The 25,509-nt window shown below is 47.1% G+C and overlaps 1 protein-coding gene across 3 annotated transcripts; it reads right to left on the bottom strand.

Annotated features, from left to right (window-relative positions):
- Positions 1–188: 188 nt before the first annotated feature.
- On the bottom strand, positions 189–25,418 carry GABRP (gamma-aminobutyric acid type A receptor subunit pi). Of its 3 annotated transcripts, none has more exons than XM_081036066.1 (11): positions 20,324–20,485; positions 16,706–16,802; positions 16,130–16,248; positions 11,415–11,482; positions 10,453–10,670; positions 8,547–8,629; positions 5,590–5,727; positions 4,949–5,101; positions 4,271–4,458; positions 1,973–2,186; positions 189–1,072 (listed from the first exon to the last, which is right to left on the bottom strand). In XM_081036066.1, the coding sequence occupies exons 2-11, from the start codon at positions 16,756–16,758 to the stop codon at positions 924–926; spliced, it is 1,383 nt and encodes a 460-aa protein (XP_080892192.1). In that variant the 5' UTR covers positions 16,759–16,802; positions 20,324–20,485; the 3' UTR covers positions 189–923. The 3 variants fall into 3 exon arrangements, with proteins under 3 accessions (XP_080892192.1, XP_080892193.1, XP_080892191.1); XM_081036067.1 differs by lacking the exon at positions 20,324–20,485 and adding an exon at positions 25,155–25,418 and having other exon boundaries at positions 190–1,072; XM_081036065.1 differs by having other exon boundaries at positions 190–1,072; positions 4,262–4,458; positions 20,324–20,473.
- Between the last annotated feature and the right edge of the window lie 91 nt (positions 25,419–25,509).

Below are 25,509 nucleotides of genomic sequence, written 5' to 3'. Positions count from 1 at the left end.
GCCAGCACCTTTCCACGTGAGGCCGAGAGCCTGGAAACTGCACTCCTGGCTCTGTCCCCACATGTACTGTCTGGAGTGGGGGCGAACACGAGGATGGAAGTGTGTGAGCCCACTGCGTTTGTTCTATGATGTATTCCTTTTCCAAATGGAATCTTACAATACTCATTCTATAGATGACCACTTGATTTGGTGGGTAGCTAATATGCTATATTTATTTCACAGTTTTTCATAGATTTACAGTTTTCTTTTTATAATGCTTCAAGGGGGTTTCAGAGAAGATATTTTCTTTTGAACCTATTTTTTTAAATCACAAATATATTTGAACCATACAACCACATTCCACTTCGTTTAATCCCTCCATTCCCATAAGAAACATTTTGTTGAAGGCGGAAGTGATCAAACCCATAGAAACTGAATTGTGAGAAGTATCATAATGGGAAAAAGAATGAGAACCTGTGGTACGGGGGGTGATAGAGGAAAGATGATCTTACAAAGCCCTGGTTTATTTCTGGAAGGAAGCTTAAAGACATACATTTATTAGAAAAGGAAGCTAAAGAATTAAAGACAGCAAGATTCTTTAAGTGCTTGAGGTGGAACTGGAAGGCTTTATCATGGCACCATCACACATCACCTCTTACAGTGCTGTTGGCCGAGCTTGGTCAAGGAGCGAGGACAGACGCACGTTTGTGCTTCTTATTTTAGGGTGAGAGTGGCTGGACTTGGAAAAGACAGCTGACCTGCAGCCTCAGTGTAGGTTCTGATTCAAGTCCCACTGCTAACTCAGAAAGTTCAGGACAGAGGGCCAACATTCTCCTGCACGTGCAGGATGAGCCACTCAAAGCAGTCCAACTTGGAAGGTCAGGGACATGAGCGTGGCCAAGCTTACTAGTGCTGAGCCACTTGTTCCTGGGAAATGTAGCTCGTTATCTAAAGGCATCATTCCTGGTCATTAGAGCATTGAGATAAAAGCTCCTCTTGGAAGGATGCAGGGGGTCTGCTGCTGGGAAAGAGTAGCAGATAGAAACGGACTCGATGCTGCTAGTCTTGGTGGCAACCGTCCATATGGAGACTCCTAGAATAAGTAAAAGAGCAAAACAATCATCCGTTTCATTTCCTGATATGGGGAAAAGGTGTCAGCACTGTTTAGGATTGGCGTGAGTGTAATACCAAAAGGATCAAGCATGTAAAATGGGAAATTAACGCCCAGAGCCCTTCCAGTTTGGGGAATCCAAACTGAGATTATGGAGCCACTACAATTTTCTTCACTTACGTTTGCCTTTTCGATGGTAGGACTTATTGGGATTTGGGAATGGTTCTGCTGTGGTATTAAGTACTGTATAAAAATGCATCTTGGTATAGAGTTAGTACAGTGACTTCTAGTGAATGGACTTAGGCCCACATTTCATTTTAATCAAAAACAAAAATTAGAAAATGTTGCTCCCTAAATAGGCAACAATGCATTTTGTAAGCACTGCAGAGATTTAATAAATAGCATGTATGATTAATTTAGAAACAACCCCTGATACTCGAGGGTTACTCAATACATGTAATGGCCTCTTTCTCATTTTCTATATGAGGTAAATGCAGACCGGGGAGCCACTGAGCAGTCAGCCAACCCTGAGTAGGTTTGTAATCAGGAATCCATGGGGATGTCTTTTGTAAAAATAAAAAAGGAATGGATTGATGTTTCTATTACAAGACTCTGTACTGCTAGGACTTCTATACAGCTTAAATAATGGTTGGGGGTCCATCCTTTGAGGAAAAGTGCTAAATTGTTACTTTAGTCATTTGTAACGTCATTGGGTTAGGGTGCACACTCGGGAATTTACATCATTCCCTTGTTTTGTTGAAGACCTACGGCATGCAAACAATTCTACATACTCTTAAAAATACATGTAGTATGCCCAGTAGAATACATTGGCTAGCATAAAAATCAAAGGAAATAGGAGCTTGGAATATCGATCAACATTACTGGGGTTTTGAATTGTGAAGTAGTCCACAATCCTGCCCATCTTATCTCGAAAGACAAACTTGAACTTGTCACTGGTTTTCATAGTCAAGTTGCTGTAGTCAAGGTTATCCCCAGAGATTTCAATGGTAGCAAAGCTGATCTTCCGTTTCAGGCTGGAGATGGAGCTGTTGATGATGTTAGTGAGGTTCAGTTCTTCCACATCCTTCGGCATGCCCTAGTTCATAGACAGCGTAGTTAGCTGAAAGACTTGACTCCCCGAAATTAATAAGTGGGTATTTATATGTTGTGAGGCCTAAGTATTGAGTAAATCGGTTTAATGGAGAGACTCAGAAACTGTCCACGAAGCCAGACTTGGCAGCCCTGTTATCCTACTGCTAGGCACAGTCCCTATAGGTCATCAGCCTGCATAATGGGAAGATGAACCACGGCACAGATTAGATAAGCAGAGCTGTGTGCTAAATGCTACTTCTCAGGCTTTGAAGTTAGCTGACCTGGGTTCAAATCCCATTCTGTCTCACTGCTGTGAAATTTTAGTCACCTACTCCCTTTAAATCTTGACTTCCTTATCTGCAAAATGGTGATGATATTAATACCTACCTCATGAGACTGATGGGAAGATTAAATGGTACAAACGATGTAAAGCATTGAGCAGGTGTGTGATGAATTCCAATCTATTCAAGGGAGGAGGGAGTAATTGATGGAAGGATAATAGAAATCAGCAGTGTCTCCACGTCTTTGCTGCACAGACATAGTGATACTCCCTGACATTCCAGGGAGTGGGCGCTCTCCCACATGGCTGGGGTGACATAAGATGTGGGGAGCGTAGTGAAGTCAGAGAGAGTGTGATTGGGATCCTTGGGCAAACCACGTACTAGACGTGGAGTCTTGGATGAGTTACCTGACCTCTCTGAGTGGCAGGATACTAACCAGTAAAATCAGAATACTAATGGTACCTATTTGAGGGGCTGCTGATCAGTGCTTTGGCACACAGCAAGTACTCTTTTGTGAAGCTACTATTGCACACATGGCAAAAGAAGGGTTTTCTGGTGTCTTCAGTAAAAGATCTCAGAAATTCTCCAATTCCCTTTTTGCCAATGTACCAAATCCGGATATTTTTTAATTTAATTTTTTTTTTGGTAATTAATTGTTGTCCCCTTAAGGAAACCTACAGGGCATAAAATAAATGAAATCCATATTCTTCTTTGGCTGGCACCTATGATCATTTGTCTTTGGTACTTGAGTGATACAACTGTGTGAAACATTGTTCACAGCAATCAAACACAAGGGAAAAGGTCTTTGGGATCTTTTGATCCCTCATTTTCTCACATTAGACCCCCTGCAGTACTGGCACTTTGCTGAAGGTGAGTATCTCCTCTGTATGAGATCCCTATCTTTTTTTGTTGTTGTTTGTTTGTTAGCATGAATTTTCGTATGCCAAAGTCTATCAAATCGGGCTTCCAAAGAATCCCAGGGTTCCGTGGGCCTACAGAGAACAATCATTACGAGCATAGCCCATTGCCCACCCCAAGTGGGAGTAACAGATAAGTGCTGGGCTTTGGAGCCAAGCAGATTGGGGTTCAAATCTCAGCTCTACCTCTTCACTATCTGTGTCCCCTGAGAAAAGTCATTTACCCTTCCTGTACTTCAGATTCCACAACTAGAAAAATGGAAATAGTCTTGCTGGGTTGTTATAAGCATTTTAAATAATATAATATTTGCAAAGGGCTTGTTCCTGTGTCTGGCACGTGTAAGCACTCAATAGATAACAATCATTGTTATTATTCTGAGAGCCGGACCCTGGTGTTTCGCTGCTAAATCAGATAATGGCAGCTTTCCAGTTAGCAGAAAAATAATGCTAATCCAGAAGTTAACCATACTTTGATTTTTTTTCATACCTTTTCCAGTAAACCATAATTTAAGGAAACAAGAATGCGACACAAGAATTGCATAGTAAATACATATTAATCTGAAACTTGTAAGCAGCTGATCATGTTTGGTTTGACATTGGGTTTTTCATGGATGCCTGTTCTTGTAGTTTTGACTTAGTATTGTATACAGATAACATAGTTATTTTCTGCTGGAAAATTAAGCGTATTCGTATCTCATTGTCTTTGCCAAAAAGAACAGTCTTTTTCAAAAGGAAGTCATGACTTCCAGAAGCTTCCCCCTGAACAAGGATGAGAATCAGTGGAGCAAAGTGAATCACGGGGCAAGGGCAGGAACCACGTCTGGGTCATCTCTGCAGACCAGCACGTAGCACAGTGAGGAAATCACATACAGGATACTCACGCTTCTTACCCTATCTTTGGCTGCCATCTGCTGTAAGGAGCTGTAGTGGGCAACCGCGTATTCCAGTAAGGCCCCAAACACGAAGCTAAAGCAGATCCCCAGGTACACGTCGATGGCCTTTATGAAGCAGTTGGTGTTGGGAAGAGAGGTACGGGCCCCAATCATCAGTGTGGTCATTGACAATACGGTGGTGACTCCTGGGAAAACAGGTTGGCATTGTCCCCACGTCAGTGGCCAGTGACCCTTCTACCTTCACCTGGTAGACTCTCCATCCAGGACTCGGCAAGGGGGGAACAGGATTCAGAAATGGAATGTAGCTCATTTTGAAAAATCTGGAAGAGGGTTAATTTATCCATTTTGTACAGATATGAACGATACGGTTTTCTGAATGTTTTGCCTTCTGTCTTCTCATTCAAAGGGGGTGTTCAGCCTGCAAAATAACTTCATAACCCCTCTCATCACAATTCTCCCTTACCTGTCACTGTAAAGCATAAGTTTAAAAATGCACTACTTCTAAAGTAATCTCTCTTTGTGTCTCTCTGTCTCTTTCTCTCTGTAAAAGAGTCTCTTAAGAAACCAACTCCTGAAATTGCCCTTTGAATATCAATGAAAACAATGGTAAAAGGAAAGAAAAAAACCAGAAGGACCTGATAACCCAGTTCTTAGAAAACTCCTTAGAAAACTTACCAATGCAGGTCCTTGCAGGAACAGAATCTAGAGAGATCCAAAACGAAACCCAGGATAACACCACCAAGAAAGTAGAAGGAACATAGGTTTCCAAAATGAAATACAGGACATTCCTCCGAAGCTCAAATTGCAGGACCAATCGCGTATAATTTCCTGATAGGGTAAACGAGATAGGAAACCATGTCTGCTCAGCAGAGTGGTTTCCCTGTGGGGTGTTTAATTCAGCTATATTCACATTAAGCCATCTGCTATTCTGCTCTTCACCAACACCTATTTAATCGTGAACTGTCTTTATAGTTTCACCGAAAGAAAATGTTCTTGTGTAGAGTGGGGTTTATAGGGGTGCTGATGCCCCCCACCGTGATCCTATTCTTGTGTCTTTCTCTATCATAGTCTTCCTGCAGTATCCCGTAACTTCTGGTTTCCTTGCCATCAACCTCACTACTAGACTGTGAGTCTCTTGGGGCCGTCGCAGTCCTGGGTGTGGAGCAGGTGAAAGTGCCAGGCCCAGACACTGTTGCCCCACCACCCTGCAAAGGGGTTCCTGGGCCCCCAAGGGATAAAGGAGAGAACAAATGATATTTCTGACTTAGAACGCAACCTGGTTCTTCAGCTTTTGTACAATTTGTCCAGCGAGTTACCTGTTTCCTGTTGCGATCTGGTGACTAAGGTGAAATACTTCTGGATGGTATACTGAGCAAGCCGCAGGTTTTCCAGGCCGCGCACAGAGTCGTTGCCTCTCAGCCAGCTGAACTGCACGTCATTGCCATCGTAACCCCCTGGCAAGTCAAACAGAGCGCTGGTCAGTGCGACGAGGTAGCAGATTGAACTGGTCTGGAAAATGCTACACTACGGAGGCGGCAGGAGCTCTCTTGTGATGGCGCTGAGTCCTTGGATGAGCCCATGTAAAACTTGGCACGATTTTTCAAGTGTAAGTGCAGTGTCCGCTCAGGATGAGATGGCCGCTGGGGCTATTTGCCTGCAGTAGAGAACTGATTCTATGGTAAGCATTGTACAGACCTGGTAGATGATAAGCCGCCCTCCTTATCTAAATAATTTTTGGACACATATCTGTGCCTTTCAGGACCATCTGACCGCTCTGACAGTGTTCTCGGGGACTTTATAATCGATCTGTTCGTATTTCCACACTGGCATACATGCAAAAACAAGACCTAAACACCAGCAGCTGCCACGTTATTGATGTCTGTAAACATAGGCATTTGACAAATCTCAAAGCACTTTTACTAATATAGTTGATAATAACAATAATAGCTGCCTTTTATTAAACATTTATGTTAGGTCCTTTACACATTATGGCTCCAATGTTCTCACCAACTTGCAAGGTAAACATTTCTTTTTTCTTCATTATTTTTTTACAGTTTCTGAAATTGAGATAGATCTTACTGTTGAGATACACATGTAATATATATGTATGTAATATATATAGTATATAATATACACACACATATATAATTTACCATTTAACCCAGCCTTCACTCCTAAACACCTGCCCAAGAGAAATCAAATCATGTCCACAAAAAGACTTGTGCACAAATGTTCATAGCCGCTGTGCTCACAATAGCTAAAAGGTGAAAACCAGCCAGAGACACTGTATAGCTTGTATCCTATGTATGGACTATCAAGGAATGAAGCAATAAACAGGAATGAAGCACTGACACATGCAGCATGAAAGGACCTCGAAAACACTATGCTTCCGTTAAAGAGACCAGATACAAGAGACCACATACTGTATCGATCCCATGTATAGGAAATATCCAGAAAAGGCAAACTCACAGAAACAGAAAGTAGGTTAGCGGTTGCCTGGGGGCTGGTGGTGGCAATGGGAGCGACTGTAAATGAGCAGACGGGTCTCTTTGGGTGATGGGAATGTCCTAGCAATAAAACACGGCAACGGCTGCACAACTCAGTCCAGTTACCAAACATCTTTGACTAGTACACTTCAAATGGGTACATTTTATGCTATGCAAATTTGCCTCAATAAGGCTGTTTAAAAAAATAACTCCTTGTGTCAGATACTATTATTTTTCCTATTTTACTGATGAGGAAGCTGAGGTCCAGAGAAGTTAGGCCTATTCACCCAAAGTTACACAGCCAGTGATGGGAAAAGCCCAGTGGTTCCGGTACCTGTGATCTTAAACGTTTTCCCAGGTTCCTGGGAAGAGGACGCCAGCGTTGGGACTCATCCTTTGAGGAATCTCAGTTTATGGTGTTCACTGTCCAGCAGCGGACACCTTTAAATCTCTGCTTTAAAGGGCAGAGAAGTAGTCATGAGCTCCTAAAGGATTCCCAGATCAAAGCTATCTGTGGCCTTTCTCTTAGAAGCACCCCCACATTTACTGGAATTAGCTGTCCAAATAGGTGTTGGATGCCAAAGAAATAAAAAATATCTAAAAAAGTGAGTCGTACAACCTCCTGCTTGGACACTGCTTTGTGGGGTGATGTCAGTTCTTCTGTAGGAAAGGCGTTCAGGAAAAAAAACACGCTTGCTGAGGTTTCTGTACCCAAATAACTGCTAATAAACATTCAGTGAAAGCTTCCTCTGCTCATTGGGGATGGTATTTGTGCAAGCAGTGTGCTGAAGTTTCCAGGAGAATCTCACCCCTGGGATTTGAGATGAGAACAGCTACACATGGAGGGCAATTACTTTTGCCATGTGGGGCTGAAAATGAGTTCTCATTTTGATAACCTCAAGTTTTATTCTGCCCCCAGCAGCTGTACTGCTTCAAGAAGGTTTTGCATGCATTTAATCAATAAGGTAATTAATCTGCCCGTCTGAGTCTTTAATTAAATGTCTGCCTCTGAAAAAAATGACTGCTGCCTTATAATGGTTGTGCTTCTTAAATGGTGGCCACTTGTGTCCTCATGTGAGAAATGCCCACTGGTCTCCAGCACTTGGCTCTACATTTTCCTACTTAGGTAAGCTGTGCCTTGATTCTTTAAGGACTCCTATGGGTGGCACTGTTTTCTCAGGACACCTGTCACAGGTACCACTTCCCCAAGTTTGGTGAGCATTGCACAGTAGTTTACCAAGGACAATCGCTATTGTTCAGCCGTGCCAGTTGACACACATCAACTTAGAGTAAATGCTTGTTCTTCATTATAAGCAAATCCCAGATTGCCGTTCAGATGCCCACTTACTGGTATTACTGTGTTAAGCTTTATATATATCAAGCAATTGCTTTTAGAAGTTGGAAGCAGTTGTGCGGTAAATGTCAATGATTGCTTTGTATGTTTGCAGTTTCTGATCTCTGCTGCGTTCTTTCTGGTTTCCAGGCCTTAGCAGATTCTGAGTCCAACTCCTAGTCCTATTGACTGCCATTTCCTTGGCTGTCTTGTCCGCTCTTTGGTGGAAATATTTGGTGCCAATGCACAATGGTCCTCTCCCAAAAATGAAATTTTGGAAAATTTGTCTTTGAGCGGTCTCTAAATCTCTCTGGACATACAGTCAGAAGGGCCGAATCTGTCATAATCAACATCAGGAAAAGAAAGGCCGCAATGTCTAGGCTGCTGTTCATGAATACACAGATCTGAGTCACTCGGGAAAATCATCTCAGGGGGCTGCGGGATATATACTCACAGCTTTCCAGTTGCAACTGGCATGTCTGTGTGTCCATGGGGTATTTAGACAGGTCCATGTTACAGGCAACCGTCGTCGTGATTCTAAGAAAGGAAAATCGGGTTCATCCTCAGCGTGATAAGGATGCTTATAGAAGGCTTGCATTCCCTTGTAAGGGCGCCTCCAGGCAGGCCTTCACCCTGCCCCCGACCGTGAATGTGTGACTGGGAGCCTGCATTCCTGAGGCTTTCTGTGCTAAGCACTCCCTGTGAGATGCAGTTAAAGCTGGGGTCCAGAATGGAGGAAGCTGGAATGTTGCTAATTCAGAAGCAAACTTATGATATTGCAAAACAGAATCACTCATTGGCTTCTTTGAGATGCTTTCACATCGATTTTAAATTTTAACCCTCATGACAAACCGTGAGGAGGTAGAACAGAGATCACTGTCACTACGGTCAGACGTCGTGGCGATTAAGGACCAACACCCAGAGACGTTCGATTAAACGTCAGTTAAGCCCTGATAGTGGAGATTTCAATTGGCAGACCTTTATCTTCCTTTTTCTTCAGTGGCACACAGTTTTATTAGGCACCTTTATTTATTAAGCTGGGTGCTTGGGGAAAGTGGAAATGATTACAGCATGGTGCCACCTATAGGAAACTCACCTCCTTTCAGAGGACAGAGACTAACGACAGCTGTTACTTACCAAGGGCTTACTGCGAGCAGTCCCTGGGCTCAGTGCTTTGTGTGCATTATGTCTTTGAATTTCTGTAACTGCTTTCTGAGGTAGGAAATATTATTATTCTCCTTTAGCTGCTGAGGAAACTGAGGCTCAGTGAGTCAAAGCTTGCCTAAAGTCACAGAGCAAGGTCTTGTCTCCAATCTGACTCTAGAGCCAGGATATTACCCTCATCCATTGTACACAACAGATTGTGTCATGTGCCATAATACACACAAACACACGTATATGCATACACACATGCAAGTGTACATACTGTGGGAGCATGTGGAAGGGGGACATGAATGTTGATTGGAGTTGGGTTCAAGGGAGAGGTCTAGTTAGGCTTCTTGAAAGAGGACTTGGGGTTTTGGCTAGTCTTTGCAAAATTCAGTGCAGCTAAAGAGTGTCAGAAGAATAATCCAGAAATTCATTTATTGGTTAACTCAGTCTTTGTTTTATAACTTCAGCCCCTTAGTTGGCATTAAAGATTAGCCCCATGAATATTTGGTTCTGGGCTTCTCCCCAAGGCCTCTGGGAACCTTAGGTCTGCACAGCCCTTGCAGAGACCTTTCATAAGCAACGAGGCGCCTCCCTGTGTCCAACCTCATGCAGCACCTAGGGGGCACCTTTCCTGTTCCAGCCAAGGAGTGGCTTGATGAACAGCTGGGTGCGAGGAAATTTTGGCCTCAGGGATTTGGGGAAGAGGCAAAGGGGAGCCCTTGGCTGCAGGTGGCAGAGGCCATGGGGCACTGTGCTTTGATTCTTGTGTAAAAACGACTCAGACAAGTGAAGATGCATTCTGGAGCTACGCCAACCCCACTGAGCCCACGAAAGGAAAGTTCCTTGTATGGACCTCTCTGTTTGCTCTTGCTGTCCCCCTTACATCTTACCTTACTAACTCAGAGACCTGTGAAAGCATCCTCTGACATCACCCAAACCACTAACCTACTCTCCTCCGTGGGCCCCTATCACCCTGGGCTTCCGTGGCTTGTGTCTGTGTCAGGACCTGGCCCAGAGCCGTCGCTCAGTAGATGCTCAGTAGAATGGAGAGAGGGCCCTTCTGTCGTGGGAACAAAGATCTCAGGAGGCAAGAGCATGGGAAGACCTCAGCATGGTTTCTGAGTGCTAGTCAGACCTACATAAGACGTACTCTGCCTTGTCTTCCAGCTGTTTCCCCTCCCCCAGGGACACTGCAGCTGCCCAGTTACCTGAGAGCATACAGGACGGTGCCGTTGGAGAAGAGGCGGATGAGCCTGTTTCCCACCGTGACTTCATGGAGGAAGGACTTCTTGGACTCCACAATGTACGTGTCCGGCACCCAGAGGAACTCCACGAGGCGGGCATCCAGAGTGACGCTCTTGTTACCTTCAAACACCAGCCGCTGGTCCGTCCAGCGCTGTCTGAGGTAGATGGTGGCTGTGTAGTCCTGAGGGAACCCCGGGTAAAACGGGATGGGGAGAGAAAGATTCTGAAATCAGAAGGGGTCAGGCCTTCCTCCTACTTCCACTTAGGTCCAGAGTACTCACCATGGTAGACACTGGTGAGAAAAGATGGGGCAGTGGCCTGTAGCCGTAAGAGAACAAAGCGCCTTATGTGTTCTAGGTGATGACTCCCACCACCTAAGGGGAACCCCCAAGGAGCGTGACCAGGGCCTACCATATCCCCCACCACAAAGGCCCCACCAAACTGTTGAAGGTTATGGTGAGCTAAGTGTTTAGGTTGTCTGGGATTTACCCTGGATGAGCAGTGGGCCCCCCACCATGGACGCAAACTGCCCTTACTGTCAACTTGTCTGGAACATGTTCCCTTAAGTGAGAGGATGGTTGAAAGCAATTACGTGATTGTCAGTTTTCATCAGCTTGTTTCTGGCTCTGTGAGGGACCTTGGGATATTCAGGCTTCCCCGCTGCACTTTCATTCTTTGCCCCAATCCCTCACGAAATGTACCCACTCCACTCCCTCATTTCTCCCCTCTGAATCCACTTTCCTCCTGATACCCAGAAGATCTGTTTTTACATTGTCTTGAGTTTTTGGATAGGTCCCCACTTTCTGCCATCTCAAGTGCAGGAGGGCTGTCAGTCTCTGTTTTGTTTTTGAGTAGCTAGAAAGTGTATCCCCAGTAAACACAGGAGAGGGGCTCCTGGGGTGGGAGACGAAGGGGCCACACTTACCATGTTACTCTCTGAAATACTAGAAATACTTGCAATATCCAGAGTCAGAGCTATTTGAACTGGTTCTCCTAAGATTGAAGAAAAAAACAACAACAGGAAAACTTCCATAGAAACACTAATAGAAGGTTTCCCAACACGACATTAGCAAAATATTTTTTTAGGGGCCAGCCCGGTGGCTCAGGCGGTTAGAGCTCTGTGCTCCTAACTCCGAAGGCTGCCAGTTCGATTCCCACATGGGCCAGTGGGCTCTCAACCACAAGGTTGCCAGTTCAATTCCTCAACTCCCACAGGGGATGGTGGGCTCCACCCCCTGCACCTAAGATTGAACATGGCACCTTGAGCTGAGCTCCCGGATGGTTCAGTTGGTTGGAGAGCATCCTCTCAACCACAAGGTTGCCTGTTCGACTCCTCCAAGGGATGGTGGGCTGTGCCCCCTGCAATTAGAAACAGCAACTGGACCTGGAGCTGAGCTGCGCCCTCCACAACTAAGACTGAAAGGACAACAACTTGACTTGGAAAAAAAGCCTGGAAGTACACACTGTTCCCCAATAAAGTCCTGTTCCATTTGCCCAATAAAATCTTTAAAAAAAAATTGTTTTTTAAATTAGAAAATTGCCAAAGTAATACTTGCCTATTGGAAAATTGTAAATGCTCTAGAAGTATATAAAGTACACGTTGAATTTCTGTCCTCCCCCTCTCAGGAGAAACAATTGTGGAGTGTGTGCCTCCCTTTTGTATGAAAAACAGTGCACAAATATATAGTTAGATTAATACTAATATAGAAGAGAAGCCACACTGTATTCGTTGGTGTGTATTTTAAAGGGTGCTTTAGTGGTACCCTTTAGTATTTAGTACCTTTTTTTTAGTGGTACCCTTTAGTATTTTAGTGGTGCTTGCTACTTCATACCTGCAGGATTTTTCCTATGGCGCTTGCAAGGCACTAATTATTAAGGGACGTAATGGAGATTGGGAACTTGTGCACAGATATCTTTTCCCCCTCAGTGAAGTAAATTCACCACAAGATGGCATTCAAGACAGCGCTTGGTTGAACTTGCTCACCTCCTGACACTTCCCTCCTCTTCCTTTACTCTTCAGGAACCCTAAACTACTTAGAATTCCAGAACCTTCCCTCCTTGGTCTGGTGTACAGACATAAGGCCTCAGTCCTGGTATTTCGGCAGACGGGCCAAACCCCCGAGAGTTCCAGTCTGAGCTTTCGAGACTGAGGCCTTGGAGCCCCCATTCTCAGAAGCCAGGCCAGGGCGGGGACGTTTCCTCCTCCTCAGATTGGAGATGTGGAAGAAAAGCCCAAGATTCAGAAAGATGTGAGTGTGATCCCAGCTCGGTGAGCTGGGAAAAGTTACCAAATCTGTCATAACTGCAGTTTTCTCTCCCGTAAGTGGGGATACCACGGGATACCACAGGGTTGTGGGAGGGGCAAAGAGATGAGGCGTGTGATGGCTTCTTTGCAAGGTGGTGGCAAGACGAGATGTACATAGCGTGCTTGCCCAGCTGGGCATCCAGAAGGTGCTCAAAAATAGTTATCTGTACAAGCTGCCGGCATGGTATGTCTGTCATGGAATAATAGGCGCTTAGGAAATGGCATTTCCCTTCCTTTCCTCCTGTCTTCCATAACCCTAGCTAATTCTGGGAAAGGCACAACGTTGCTCACCAGGTTAATAGATGCAATAGCATTTGTTTGCGATAAATAGTGGGGGTGCCTCAGGGGACTATGGCAATGCATTAACCAGGAAGCGGAGAGGTGGAATTAAAAGAAGCTTAAAACCGTTGAATCAGTGGAAATCAGACAAAGCCACCTAATTAACAGAAGGAAACCAAGCCATAGACTATAGGTGGGGATTTGGGAATAGCGTTTTGGAACCAGTACAATTAAAAAATAATCAAGTTAATACTTGTTATTAATACCTCGTAGAAAAGGGGGAGATCTCTGAGGGCAGACTCTGGAAGGCGCTAAAGGAGTGTGGTGCTAGGTGGCTTTCTGCCCCTCAAGGCTGCATGGAGAAACTTGCAGTTATGTTGTTTGGATCCCATGCCAGCCCCTTCATAGCTATGTGACCTTGAGCAAATTGCTAAACCTCTCTGTGCTACAGTTTCTCACTTGTAAAATACAGCTACTAGTGCCTACCCACAAGGGTTGGGCTGGGAAGGTTAAAGGATCTATTTTAAGTGCCTGGAACCCAGTGGGCAGTGGGTCACTGCTATTGCCCTCCCTGAGGCATGTGGAGAACGGAAAACACACAAGAGCTCCAGCCCCACTGTGTTTTTTGTTTAGTTTGTTTCTAGGTGGTCTAGTCCAGGACTTGCCTCAGTCGATGTTTTTATGGGCCAGAGCTTGCTCTCTTCCCCTTGAGTTATAAAAGCTGTGCCACCAGAGGGCGGCTTTCTCCTAGGAAAGAGGTCAAAGCCAGTTCCTGGGCTGTGTTCACTAGAGCTTGCTTGCAAACCTGTGCTTTGTCTACCCCAGTCACTGAAAAATCCTATGGACGTCTTGTCTCTTAAGGACCTCTTAAGGACCAGGTTCTAGAACCTGGGTGGACAGACATCACAAAGAACAGCGGCCCCTCGGTGGGGCTCCAGGCTGCTACGCAAATGTAGATTTTTTTGGAAGGCCAAGTGTCAAAAGGCACAAGAAAGGCTTTGGGGTTGTGTTTTTTGACTGAGGACCCCTTGCCCTGTTTCTACCCCAGGAGGATCTGGGACTCACATCCTCTTGGGCCCACCCCAGGTTCAGAATGAGCACCTTGCCCAAGGACCTACATCTTGTTGATCAGTGAGCAGGGAATAAGAAGGCCAGTGTCTTGGCCTGTTTGGAGATTGGGAGGCAGAGAAATTGATGGGTGGACCTAAGCGGGGTGTGCACTCATGTGCTTGTTGTTAGTGGTCAGGTGGGCCTGGGAAAACCACAGGATATTGAAGCCTCCCTAGATCTCTTAACATAAGGACCTCAAATCCTAATTGTGTGGACATGAACATGAGTCTCAGATCTCTTACTACGGGGTGTAATTGACTGAGGCCCCAGCTGCGGGGCTCTGAAATCTACGACCGCATTTGTTCTGAGGCCAGTACCCACCAGTGGCTGAGTGCCATCAGGGTACAAGGCAGACCTGTCCTTGAAGGTGCAGAGATGGGGGACTCCTCTGAAGGGACCTTTGGCTCGAGGGCTCCCTGGTAGCTTTTCCACACATACTCTGAACGGCACTGCTGTGAAGACACCTCCACCCAACCTTCCTTCCCACCCTCTCTCCTTCCCCCGGGGTCAGGCCTGTACTGCAGTCGGATAACTCTCCAGCTTCCCTCTTTTCCCGCCCCATATTCCCTTAGATATTGTTCAAATAAGTGTCCAACACAGATAATCCCCTCAGTATCTGCTTCTCAGAGGACCTGGACTAACTCACTAATCCTTAATCTGACCAGAAGATTTTATCACTCGAAGGGAAGAGCAGGAAGGAAAATGGATGAAAATAGACTGCAACTGAGGACGTGACAGGTAGCACGCTTCATGGTTACACACTTCACCCCATTCAGTCCTCCCTCTGAGGTGGATGACATGTCCCCATGTCACAGAAAGGAAAACGGAGGCTCAGGAAGTGAAGGTGCCTGCCAAGCAGGAGAGCCAGGAGACAGACTCAAGTTTGTTCAAGGCCAAGGCTCTTTCTGCTCCTTGTAATGAAACATTAGAGACCACTTTGGTTCAATCTTGCATCTTATAAATAGAGACGAGACTCTGGGTAGAGATGTGTGGTTGGTCTCCTTTCCTCCCTCCTTGCTGCCAACAACGTTAATTGGCAACTTACTATATATTAAGCACTGAGCTGCTGCTGGGTTTAGTGAGGTAAATAAAGCAAGACTCCCCCAGTTGCTGCAGCCTAGGACTGAGACAGGCATCAGACCAGTAATAATGACAGTATCACTAGGTAATGTCTGTGATTTGGAGGTATGTTCAAAATAAAGTGTGAAGAAAGGGGACGGGGGGAGGGGGGAAGAGGGAAATCAGGGGAGGCTTCTCAGAGGAAGAAGCCTTTGATCTGAGATGTGAAGGAAAATTGGCTTTTCACCAGGGAGTAAAGTTGGAAGAAGCCTTTCTTTGCAGATAAATGGTCTCAGCAAAGGCATGGAGGCCAGGGAAGTCAGGGAGCATTTGGGGCACACTCATGGAAAGGCACAGGGAGAGGAGCTGGGGGAGAGGAGACTGGAGAGAGATAGAGGCTGGGCGGGAAGGACCTGATATGCCATGCAAAGAGCTCTGGACCATGCTGAGGATGTGGGGATGCAGGCAGGCATTCTGATCAGGCAAAGGACCCCGCAGGTAGTTCATCCAGCTGGAAGCATGGAGGTTAGCCTTGAGGGGGCAGGCTGAAGGCAGGGAGACCGGGTGGAATAGTCCTGGTGAGACATGGCACGTTCCCTGCATGATAATACTGGAAGTGGGGGCAGAAGGGGGATAGTGTGTGAGAGGTGGTTAGGAGGCTCCAGTTACCTGCTCAGTGGGAAGGAGTATTTCTTTATCCTGCAGGTGGAGAGGCAAAGTGCTTTCTCCAAGGTAGTGTGAAAAATCATGGGCAACTGTCCTCATCCATCATTGCCAATCCTTACCAGGCCACAGATCAGAAAATGGGGTCAGCTAAAACCTCCTGAAACTCTCCTCTGTACCTATCCTTTTGAATTGATGTCCTGGACAAAAAAAAGATGACCTACCTCCGAAATTGGGCCTGAGAAATTTGTTATATCCTACAGTGAGATTCTCAAAGCCAGGCAGGGAGAGCTTGTCACTTCTGTTGACTTCCATGGTAAAGCGATTCCCCTGGCTGCACATCCTGGAAAGGAACACAGGTTTCGGTGCACGCTCGTTTGTGTGAACAAAGCTGTGTCTGCACAAACGTGAGCTTGGATTTGCATGTGTGTGGTATGCCCATATATCAGCAGTGACTTTCCCTAAGAGAAACCTGAGTTTCAGCTGCTGAATGAATGTCCCTCTCCCACTGCATTTTATATTACCCATTTGTCATGTTGTGGTCATCTGGGAGCCCTCCAAGGGTCTCCCCAAAAAGCAAGAGAGGTTTGTCCATGTATGACCATTTTGGAAGGTTGGGTTCTCCAGACAGAATAAATGGCAGAAAGCTGCGTTGTCCTGGAGTGTCAGGGAGGGGTATAGACTGGGTCTGTCTTGCCATTGGTAAACGGGAAGAGCGCCCCGCCCGCCCCCCCACCACCACCAGGTGCACGTACAAAGAGCAGTTCAGACCAAGGCCACTGTGGGGCAGCAGAGCTCACCTTCCAGTGAAGAGGGTCAGACACAGGAAGGTCAAGTGGAGACTGTTTCTCATGTTGAGGAGCTGCTTGTGCAGAGAGAGGCCACAGTAGGAATCACCTGGGGAAACAGATGGGGCAGGTGGGAGGCAGACAACCAAAGGCTCACCCCTCTCAGCCCAGCTTCTCCATCCTGTGGGTCTTCAGCGGCAGCAGTTTTCCACATGTGTGGGGAGCAGCCTCTCTCCACACCTGCTGGTATAGCTCCTGCTTCCTGCGTGCCCTCCCGGAATGACTTCATGTTGGAGGATTACATTTTAAATCCAACCCAAACAACGGCTGAGACCTTGTTTAGAGAGTGGCTTGCCAGCCAGAATGGTGGACCAGAAATGCAGAAGTCCACCTGTCCGAGGCTGTCCATTCCGTGCTTGTCCCAACTTTGCCAGGAAGGACACCCCTAATTATACACTCCCCTTGACCGTGCCAGATGTTTCCTTTTGTAGCTGAGTCTCTGGACCTGCTGAGCAGGCCATGCAGACAGGAAATGGCTTCTGTGTGGGGACAGAGTCCCAAAGAGCAGTTTCCAGGCTCTCGGCCTCACGCGGAAAGGTGCTGGCTCAGGTAGTAGATGGCCGTCAGCTGTGATTGGATGGCCATCAGCTGTTACCGGTTAGCCTTAGCCACTGATATAACTGCCGTGGCTGCACTAGGGGGTTGGTTTTTGGGTGGCTGGCAGAGAAGTGGGTGGCGCATTGCAGCTATTAATGGGTTGGTTGGTTGGCAGAGAAGCGGACAGCAGATTGCTGATCGGATCATGTGGCTCCTGCTTCCTGTGCCTCCAACCCAGCCGCCAGCGAGAATATAGTGGTGTGAACCCCCTATCTATGGCTACGTTGGTGTTCCTTTCTGGCCTCACCACATCCTGAGTTCTTGTGCGGGGGAACAGGAGCTGAGACCCTGCATGACAATGTGCCAATGAATGAATTAGGTACTTTCCCACAGACTGTTCCACTTGATCCTTGAAATGGCCTCAAGCGGTGGGCCAGGTAATCCCTGCACAGGCATACCTCCTCTTACCTGCTTCGCGTTACTGCACTTTATAGTTGTGGCATTTTTTACAAATCGAAGGCAAGACCCTCCACCAGTAAAAAGATTTGGACTTGCTTTATTGTGATACTGGCTTTATTGAGGTGGTCTGGACCCAAATTTAGTATCTCCGAGGTGTGCCTGTGTGGCAGTGAGGAAACAGGTTCGCGGAAAGGTCACCATGCTAGTGAATGTCGGAGGGAAGTCTGAATCTGGGGCTGGCGACCTCCCTGCCCAGTGCTCTCCTCCTTTGTCTGGCCGAGGACACTGGCTGCTCTCCCGACCTCCACCCTGGGTGCTCTGAAGCCGGTCAGCGGCTTTGCGTGAGCACTGTCAGGGCGAGGACGTCAGGGTAGGCAGGATGGCCCAGGGGCCTGGCCTCCTCAGCGCTGGGCGCTGCTGTCAGAGAGAAGCAGGCAGCCAGGCCAGCAAGCCTGGGACCCATCACTGTCATGCTGGTGACAGCAGAGGGGGCTCTTAGGCGGCACCCGGGTCCCCTTCCCAGGCGAGCCCAGGTGGACTCTCTCCTAGGTGGTTACTGCTGTGCACCAGGCCACTTCCCAGAGCCCAGTCATTCTCGGGCTTTGGGTATGATTCAGTCATTACCTAACTAACACTATTTTACTTGCAAAAAATACACGCTCATTGTAGAAATGAAAACAAGATAGAAATGAGTAAAGGGAAAAGTGTAAGTTTCAAGGGTGTGTCAATGTACTTGCACCGATTTAACAAATGTTGATAAGTGAGGAAGGCTGGGCTTGTGTGGGGGGCTCAGTATTGCAGTGAACCTAAAACTTCCCTTAAAAAATAGTCTATTAAAAAAAATGTAAGTCCCTCCCTCACCTCTCCTCTCTAGTCTCATGCCTCCAAGATAACCACTGTCAACAGTTTTATTTATGCACACACACATGTATTTATATACACATATATCTTTGCATGAAGAAAAAAATTGAAAATGAAAAGTGGGGTAGTTGCATGCATTTTTTTTGCTATTTACTTTTTTCGCTTAATAATAATAGCAAACATTTTTAAACGAATTTAATGCATGTTTGCCCTGTGTTAAGAACCCCTCGAATCCTTACAACTCTTTGAAGTAATTACTACCATTCTCTTCCTTTTACAAATGAAAAAGCTGAGGCTTAGAGAGGATAAGAAACAGTCTCCAGGTTACTTAGGAGGTGAGGGATGGCATCGAATCTGGACAAGTGGACCCCATCACCTTTAATCACTGCACCAAGACGCACACTCCCTCCCAATGGCAGGGTCACCGTCCCATGTCAGTTCCCATAGGTCAGTCTCATTCTTTCTAATGGCTGCAAGGTAGTTCATGAGATCAATGTACCAACATTTACCGAGCACATGTCCTATTTATGAAAACTAAGTTAGGTCCACATTTTTCACTGTTACAAAACCAGTAATGAACCTCTGCACTTATGTGAGCTCCTAGAATTCTGCTCTCCATCATGTTCTCTACCTCAGCACTTTCCTTCTCACTCATCAAAAATAGCAGCTCTAGAAAAACCATTATCAATCCACCAACGACCATATTCAAACCTTCTCCCTTTTAGTCCTTCTCCCCAATCCCTTTCCATCCCCCTGACCCCAGCACCACGTGAAGAGGGTCTGTGGAGTGGCTCCCAGGTCCTCCATCCCATCATTCACTTTTCCAAAGGCTTCACGAGCTCCTCCTATGAATGAATGAGCTTGAACTTGGATTCAGACACACCTGAGTCATTTCACTTCTCAGGGCCTCAGTTTTCCCATCTGACAGATGAGAATAGAAAGTATTCAGTAACATTAGTTTCCATTCTCTTCCCTGTTCCGTGTCTTTTGTGGGGACTTCAGTGACCCCACTGACTCAGAACCCAAAGCGCAAGCTCTTTTCAATATAACCCCCTGCTGCCACCCAGGGGCTGAGCTGACAGCAGTGTCATTTTGAGGGGACTCAGACTGGCCTCACCAAGGGAAGGGGAGGGTTCAACACAGGACTTCAGGTTCATCTGGGTGTCCGATGGCACCTTTCCGAGGACTAGCTCTGAGAAGCGGAGGTAATTCCACTTCCGTCCCAGGAACCTCCATCACACAAACACTGTGAACCCCAGGCCTCTCCTTGCTAGTCAGGCACTGTCCCCTGCCACCAGTCACTTCAGCATAGATGGAATCATTGTTGAGAAGCAGGGATGGAGCCCAAATTAGGTGGAGGTGAGGAGAGGCATTATTTCCGTGGGTCCTCCTTAAGAAAATCACAGAAGGTGACGTTGCCGTGTGGCCCTGGTGGCAGAGATAACACTGTGGCTCTAGCACTAGACAGAAGGAGCTCTAATCTTGGTTCTGCCACTTGCTCTGAGATCGTATTACTTCTCCCTGAGGTTTAGTTTTCGCCACTGTAAAATGGGATAGTATTCAGCATTTCTTCAGGCAATGCGGACCTGATACAAAGTAGGTGCTCAGCAAATTCCAGGCCCTGCCCCCTTCCCTCAGTCCTGGCAGGCTTGTTTCTGGATCTCCTTTTCTCTCCTCCCTCCAAGCGCCAGGAGGGCCCCCCAGTTCCCTTACCAGGCAGCTGCTGGGGCTGTGTTAGGGCAGGTCCTTCGGGCCTTCAGGCCCGGCTTTCAGGCAGGACATGGTCTTCTGGGTCCCCGAGACTTTCCCCATCCTCAGCCCCTACCTCTTGGATGCCAGCACACAGCCACTCTCTGATGGAGTGACTCTCTCAGTGGGAAGGCGAGAGCTGCAGGACAGGGTATGCAGATGGCGGGCGGAGCCTCCCGCAGCTCCTCCCCTAGGTGGAGTTCTGAGCTGATTCTGGGTGTCTGTGGGAATCGCCCAGCTCCTGCTATGACTGCGGGCAGCCAAGGGTTTGATTCCGAGTTGTGTGTCAGCCATGCTCCCGGACCACAGCAAGAAAAGACCTTTGAGATCAAAGGCCCGTGAAAGTAAAATAAAGTGCGTGACCCCACGCATCATGCCTGGAACATGAGTCTCAGGTTCTAAATTTGGAGGCGCCCTTCATCCTGGTATGATGGAACAAGAGTTAGCAGTAGGTATGACCTTGGGCAAGCCACTTCATTTTTCTAGTACCCAGCTTCCCAGCCATAAGATAGGACTTTACCATTTCTAAAATTCTGATTCCTGGTTATGCATTTTAAGAGCATTTTGGAGATCAACAGAAAACCTAGTCTATACAAAAGGAGACTTGCAGATCTCAGGAACTCATGCTTTTCAGGCTGGGAAGTTTCAAACCAACATAGGGGTCTAATGAATGGAGGATAGAGGCTGAGCAGGCTAACCCAGGAAGAGGTGGGAAGAGGGGAGAGAGAAATTTAGATTTCTAGCTATCTCCTTCCTTCCCCCATCCCTTACAGAGAGGATTCTTTAATTCCCGGCAAAGTCCCTTTAGGAGTATCCGTCCTCCACTGCCAGTCGAACCTCCTGAAAGAAGTGCTTCAACAATGTTCCCTAAGCCCCAGCCTCCCCATCACCATAGCCAGTGGCCCCGAAACTCACTCTTGGCTCCAGCCCCATGGGAAGGCACAAGGAATTCCCTGGGGGCTTAGCTTTGCACCCTGAGAGAGCTGGGACCTGGGGAGGGAGTCCGATGGAGGGCCCCAGAAGAGAACTGAGGCTGTGGTGAGATGCCCAGAGGCTTCTCTTTATCCTGCTGAGGTCATGGCCAAACTCCTGCCCACACCTCCTGCCCACACCCCCTCCCCGCCCCTCTTGGAGGTGGGAAGGTGGCAAGACAGGGAGAAGTAGGCGAGAGAGCAAATGGAGCCACAGAAAGTAAAAGGAGGTAGGAGGTGGGGTAGGCCTCGTGTAAAATGCCCCATAGATGCCTGTGGCTCTGTGTGGCCCTGGAGCCCGGCCAGTCTCGCAGACACTTCTGTGCTGGCTGGTAGGGAGGAGGCACCCAAAGAGAGGGCTCTTTGATTTCTCCTGAGAGGCTTCACTTTCACCTGGGAACCTTGATGGCGGCTGGAACAGGAACGGCTAAGGAGCAGGTTTCAGGTTCTCTGTGAATGGAAAGTGGTTGGGGGCTTTTCTCAGAATTTCCAAGATGTTATCACAGTAAACCAAGGCTCAAAAATAACAGAGACAGTTCAGCTCTGGAGGTAGGAGTGGGGGTGGGGGTCCTCTGACTCAGGATCAGTGAGATTTAGATGAAATAACACAGGCCTGGCTGGCTGGATGGCTTTGGGCAAGTTTCGGACCTCAGTTTCCTTGTCTGACAAAAGGAGATGATGATTTCTCACAGTGTTGATGGAAGAATTCAGGAATGATAGGTGTGATAGCATATCTGGAACTACCTGGCATATTGTACCTGGCACATTGTACATGCTCAATAAATTGTTCTTTTTCTCCTGATGTTGTTAGTATCTTCTCATGTTTATACTTATCTATCCAATCCTGCATCCATCTGAGTAACTATCCATCATCTATCTATCTATCTATCTATCTATCTATCTATCTATCTACCTACCTACCTATCATCCATCCATCCACCCTGTATTTAATCTTCTCAATCAGGTTGTTAGTGCTTTCATCGCATTGGCTTGTATTGTACTTCTATGCAGGCTGATTGTGTTAATAGACTGATTATACCTGGGGGTCAGAGAAGCCAGACCACAAGTGACTAAAGTAGGTATGATATGGGCTCTTATCTCCTAGCTTCAAACCATACTTCAATCTAGTGCCAGCTTCTTCTTACGTTTATTTCAGGTCAATCGAAGAAATGCCCAGAGTGGGGAGTTTCCAGGGAAGCCAGGTTCTTCTCCAGAAGTCTCAAGCAGCCTTTCCTTTTGCTCCAGAACCCCGAGCAGCCTGTACACCATCCAGGCCACCTAGTTCCCAGGTGTGACCTCTAGTCTCAGGACACCTGAGGTCAGTGGTGTTCAGCTATGCAGACATACTGCCCACAGGTTACTCTCCGGTGTCTACCTCCTACACCACATGGCCACACACCCTCCTAGAATGTTCCAGAAAAACAAAGGCCAGAGTGAGTAAATATGCCTCACCCCGTGCCTGATGACCATGCACACAGGATATTAATACGTCATAATACTGCTGTACATTGAGCACTGCTTTGCACTTTTCTGAGCCTTTTCAGGTGCCTGTGCCTTATCTGATGTGAGCCGCATTATAATCCTGTAAAGCAAAAAGGATTTATTCCTTGATTCTCATTTTGCAGACTTGTAAGCTGTGCCCAGAGTCACACTGTTCATACTGACAATAGAGCCAGTATGAACTGGAACCAAGGTCTTAGGACTCCAAGTTAGCTGCTTACGGACCTCACGTGTCCCTTCAGTTGGGGAGGGGGGAAAGGCACCGAGTGCAAGTGAATCAGGGGACAGACATAGCCTCTGGATTTTCTTCTGGCCTGGGGGCGGGGGGGGGGCAGCAAGGCTACCTGACACCTGCACTTCAGGGAAATGCTGTCTGACAATCTGGATACCCCTCCAACCTGCAATCCCAGCTGGAAATGAAAGTAATTTTGTCCTGATTATTTCTGGATGGGTAAGAGAATTGGAGACAAACTGAAAGGGACAAAGAAAGTTGTAGACAATTTATAAAAGGAAATCTTAGGAAAGGAAAATTTATGTGTGGTCAAACTGAATAAGATAGGAATGAATTTAATAAGTGAATTTAAATATCAAAAGTAAACCGATGCAAAATTAGTGCTTGATTCTTTCTCTATTAAAAGACAAGGTTTTCCTGTACCATGGTCTGCCCCTGATAGGGTGTTGTGACGAGTTGTCTGCCTAGAAAGAAAAATTCTGTGTTTTATCAAAACAATTTGATGTGGTTTAGGTTGTCTTTAGCAGGTCTTTGATTACTTAAGAAAACCAAATCTTCTCAATAGTAGCAGCTAACCGTCTGTATTTAAAACGCCCTAGCTGACTTTTATGCAAAGTCCGCAGCACTAAAATCTGTAACGATTGTGCCCACGTGGGTGAAGTCCATTCTGCTTCTGCAAAAATGACCCCTCAGTACCAGACTCTTGCCATCTTGATGCCCTTGTAACATGGCCAGTCTGCTCTTCAATCAGAGAAACTAACATGGGTAAACAGTGGCCGTAAATTAAACGGACAGAGCTCTGGGAAGCCCAAGACAGCTGCTGGGTGCCTCTGAGCTGCTTAGCAAACCCCGTGCTTTGGTTTTTGCACTCCTTCATCCACATTGTGCATGTAAGCAGGACTTGCTTCAGCTGCCACTTAATCTGGGTTATCAATAGGTTCTCGTTGTTGGATGCGTGTCTCCCTGATGGACTGAAACCTTCCCCTGCTACAAGGCTGCTGCCCTCCCAGTGGCAGAGAAACCGTGAGAAACTGTGTCCACGTGGCGTCCACTTTGCACAGTCTCTTGTGATCGCGGCACCCAGTTCACTGACCAAGTCATATGCGTCATCACTGCGCCTGTCAGCCTGACTCTCAGGCAAGGTTGAGAGAACTAATGGAAAAACTGGGTTCAAGCAAAGCAAGAGACATGAGGGACCCCTGGAAAACTGCTTCCCAACCCAGCAATGATCAATTTTAGTTTTTCAGGATGACAGCTTTTGTGGTGACAGTGAGGAGGAGAGATACTGAAGGAAGTTCTCAGTGTTGGTAGCAAAGAGGACGTTCCCCCCCTCCAGCAGGACTCAGTCCTGGGGTACAGCGGTGCTAGACCAGGCTGGCAAGACAGGCAAACGGAGTCACCAGCGGGAGTGGGAAGGGAGGTGATAGAATCGGACACTCTCTTTATGCAAAATACGTGGCTTCCTCCCGTTAGCAACTCAGAGCAGACACCTAAAGAGAAAGGCACCTGCCCTGGGTAGGTATGGGGGAGCACGGTGTACACAATTCAGTGCGAAGGTCTGAAGGAAGCAAGGAAGGACATTAAAATCTGGTGAGGAACAGTAGACCAGGACCTGTGGTCAACATTCCTGCCGCTTTTCATTTCATTTAATCTCACAATTACCGTGTTTTCTTTTTTATGATGGTAAAGTACACGTCGCATATAATTTACCACGGCAACCCCCATTTGAAAGTACACAATTCAGTGGCATGCAGTTCATTCACAAGGTTGTGCAATCGTCGCCACTATCTAGTTCCAGAACATTTTCGTCACCCCAAACAGAAACCCCAGACGCATGAAGCAGCCCCTCCCCACGGCTCCCTCCCTTTAGCACCTGGCAACCACTAATCCGCCTTCTGCCTCCATGGCTTTGCCCATTCTGTCCATCCATGACAAGCCTTTGATCTGAGTATTGGTTTCCCCATTTTACAGATGAGAAAGCTGTAGCTCAGGGAAGTCTATATCTTGTTCAAAGTCACAGATCTGGTTGCTGATGGATGTGAGGGGTTCTGCACCGGGCTCCCCGGGTAGAGAAGGAAGCCCAGTTACTCACATGGCCCTTGGACTTGGCTTCTAAAGGCCTCCTGGAGCTTTCCTGTGGTGGTGTGTCCAGAGCGTAAAGCAGGGGAGGGGAGGAGGGGCAGGAACCCTGTGCAGTGGCCCGAATCAGAAAGAAGGCAGGCAGGAGAGGTGTTCTGAGTAGATGAAGGGTCCCAGGTGTTGACATGGGCTGGCCCGGCAGTCAGGAGAACCAGGAGGCCTGCACTGGCAGCCTCTCTCTTGCTAAGGTGGTTGCTGGGGCAGGGAGAGGACCTCTGTTTCTGGGGGAGCGTCCAGCACAGCAGGCTATGGCCCCCACTCTTCAGATCTAACAGCTTTGTTTATTCGGGGAAGCCTGCCAAGAGAAC

This window comes from Rhinolophus hipposideros (genome assembly GCF_964194185.1).
Source record: "Rhinolophus hipposideros genome assembly, chromosome: 23".
Classification (NCBI taxonomy): Eukaryota; Metazoa; Chordata; class Mammalia; order Chiroptera; family Rhinolophidae; genus Rhinolophus; species Rhinolophus hipposideros.
Note: the sequence above shows the minus strand (reverse complement) of the source record. Positions and strands in the feature narration are given on the sequence as shown.

Excerpts from the sequence above, each read along its gene's own strand:
- GABRP (XM_081036065.1), bottom strand. The coding sequence starts at position 16,758 with ATGAGAAACAGTCTCCACTTGACCTTCCTGTGTCTGACCCTCTTCACT. Across the intron at positions 16,249-16,705 it reads CTGACCCTCTTCACTGGAAG|GATGTGCAGCCAGGGGAATC; the intron begins GTGAGCTCTGCT and ends GTTCCTTTCCAG. Across the intron at positions 5,102-5,589 it reads CAGATCGCAACAGGAAACAG|GAAATTATACGCGATTGGTC; the intron begins GTAACTCGCTGG and ends TTACCCTATCAG.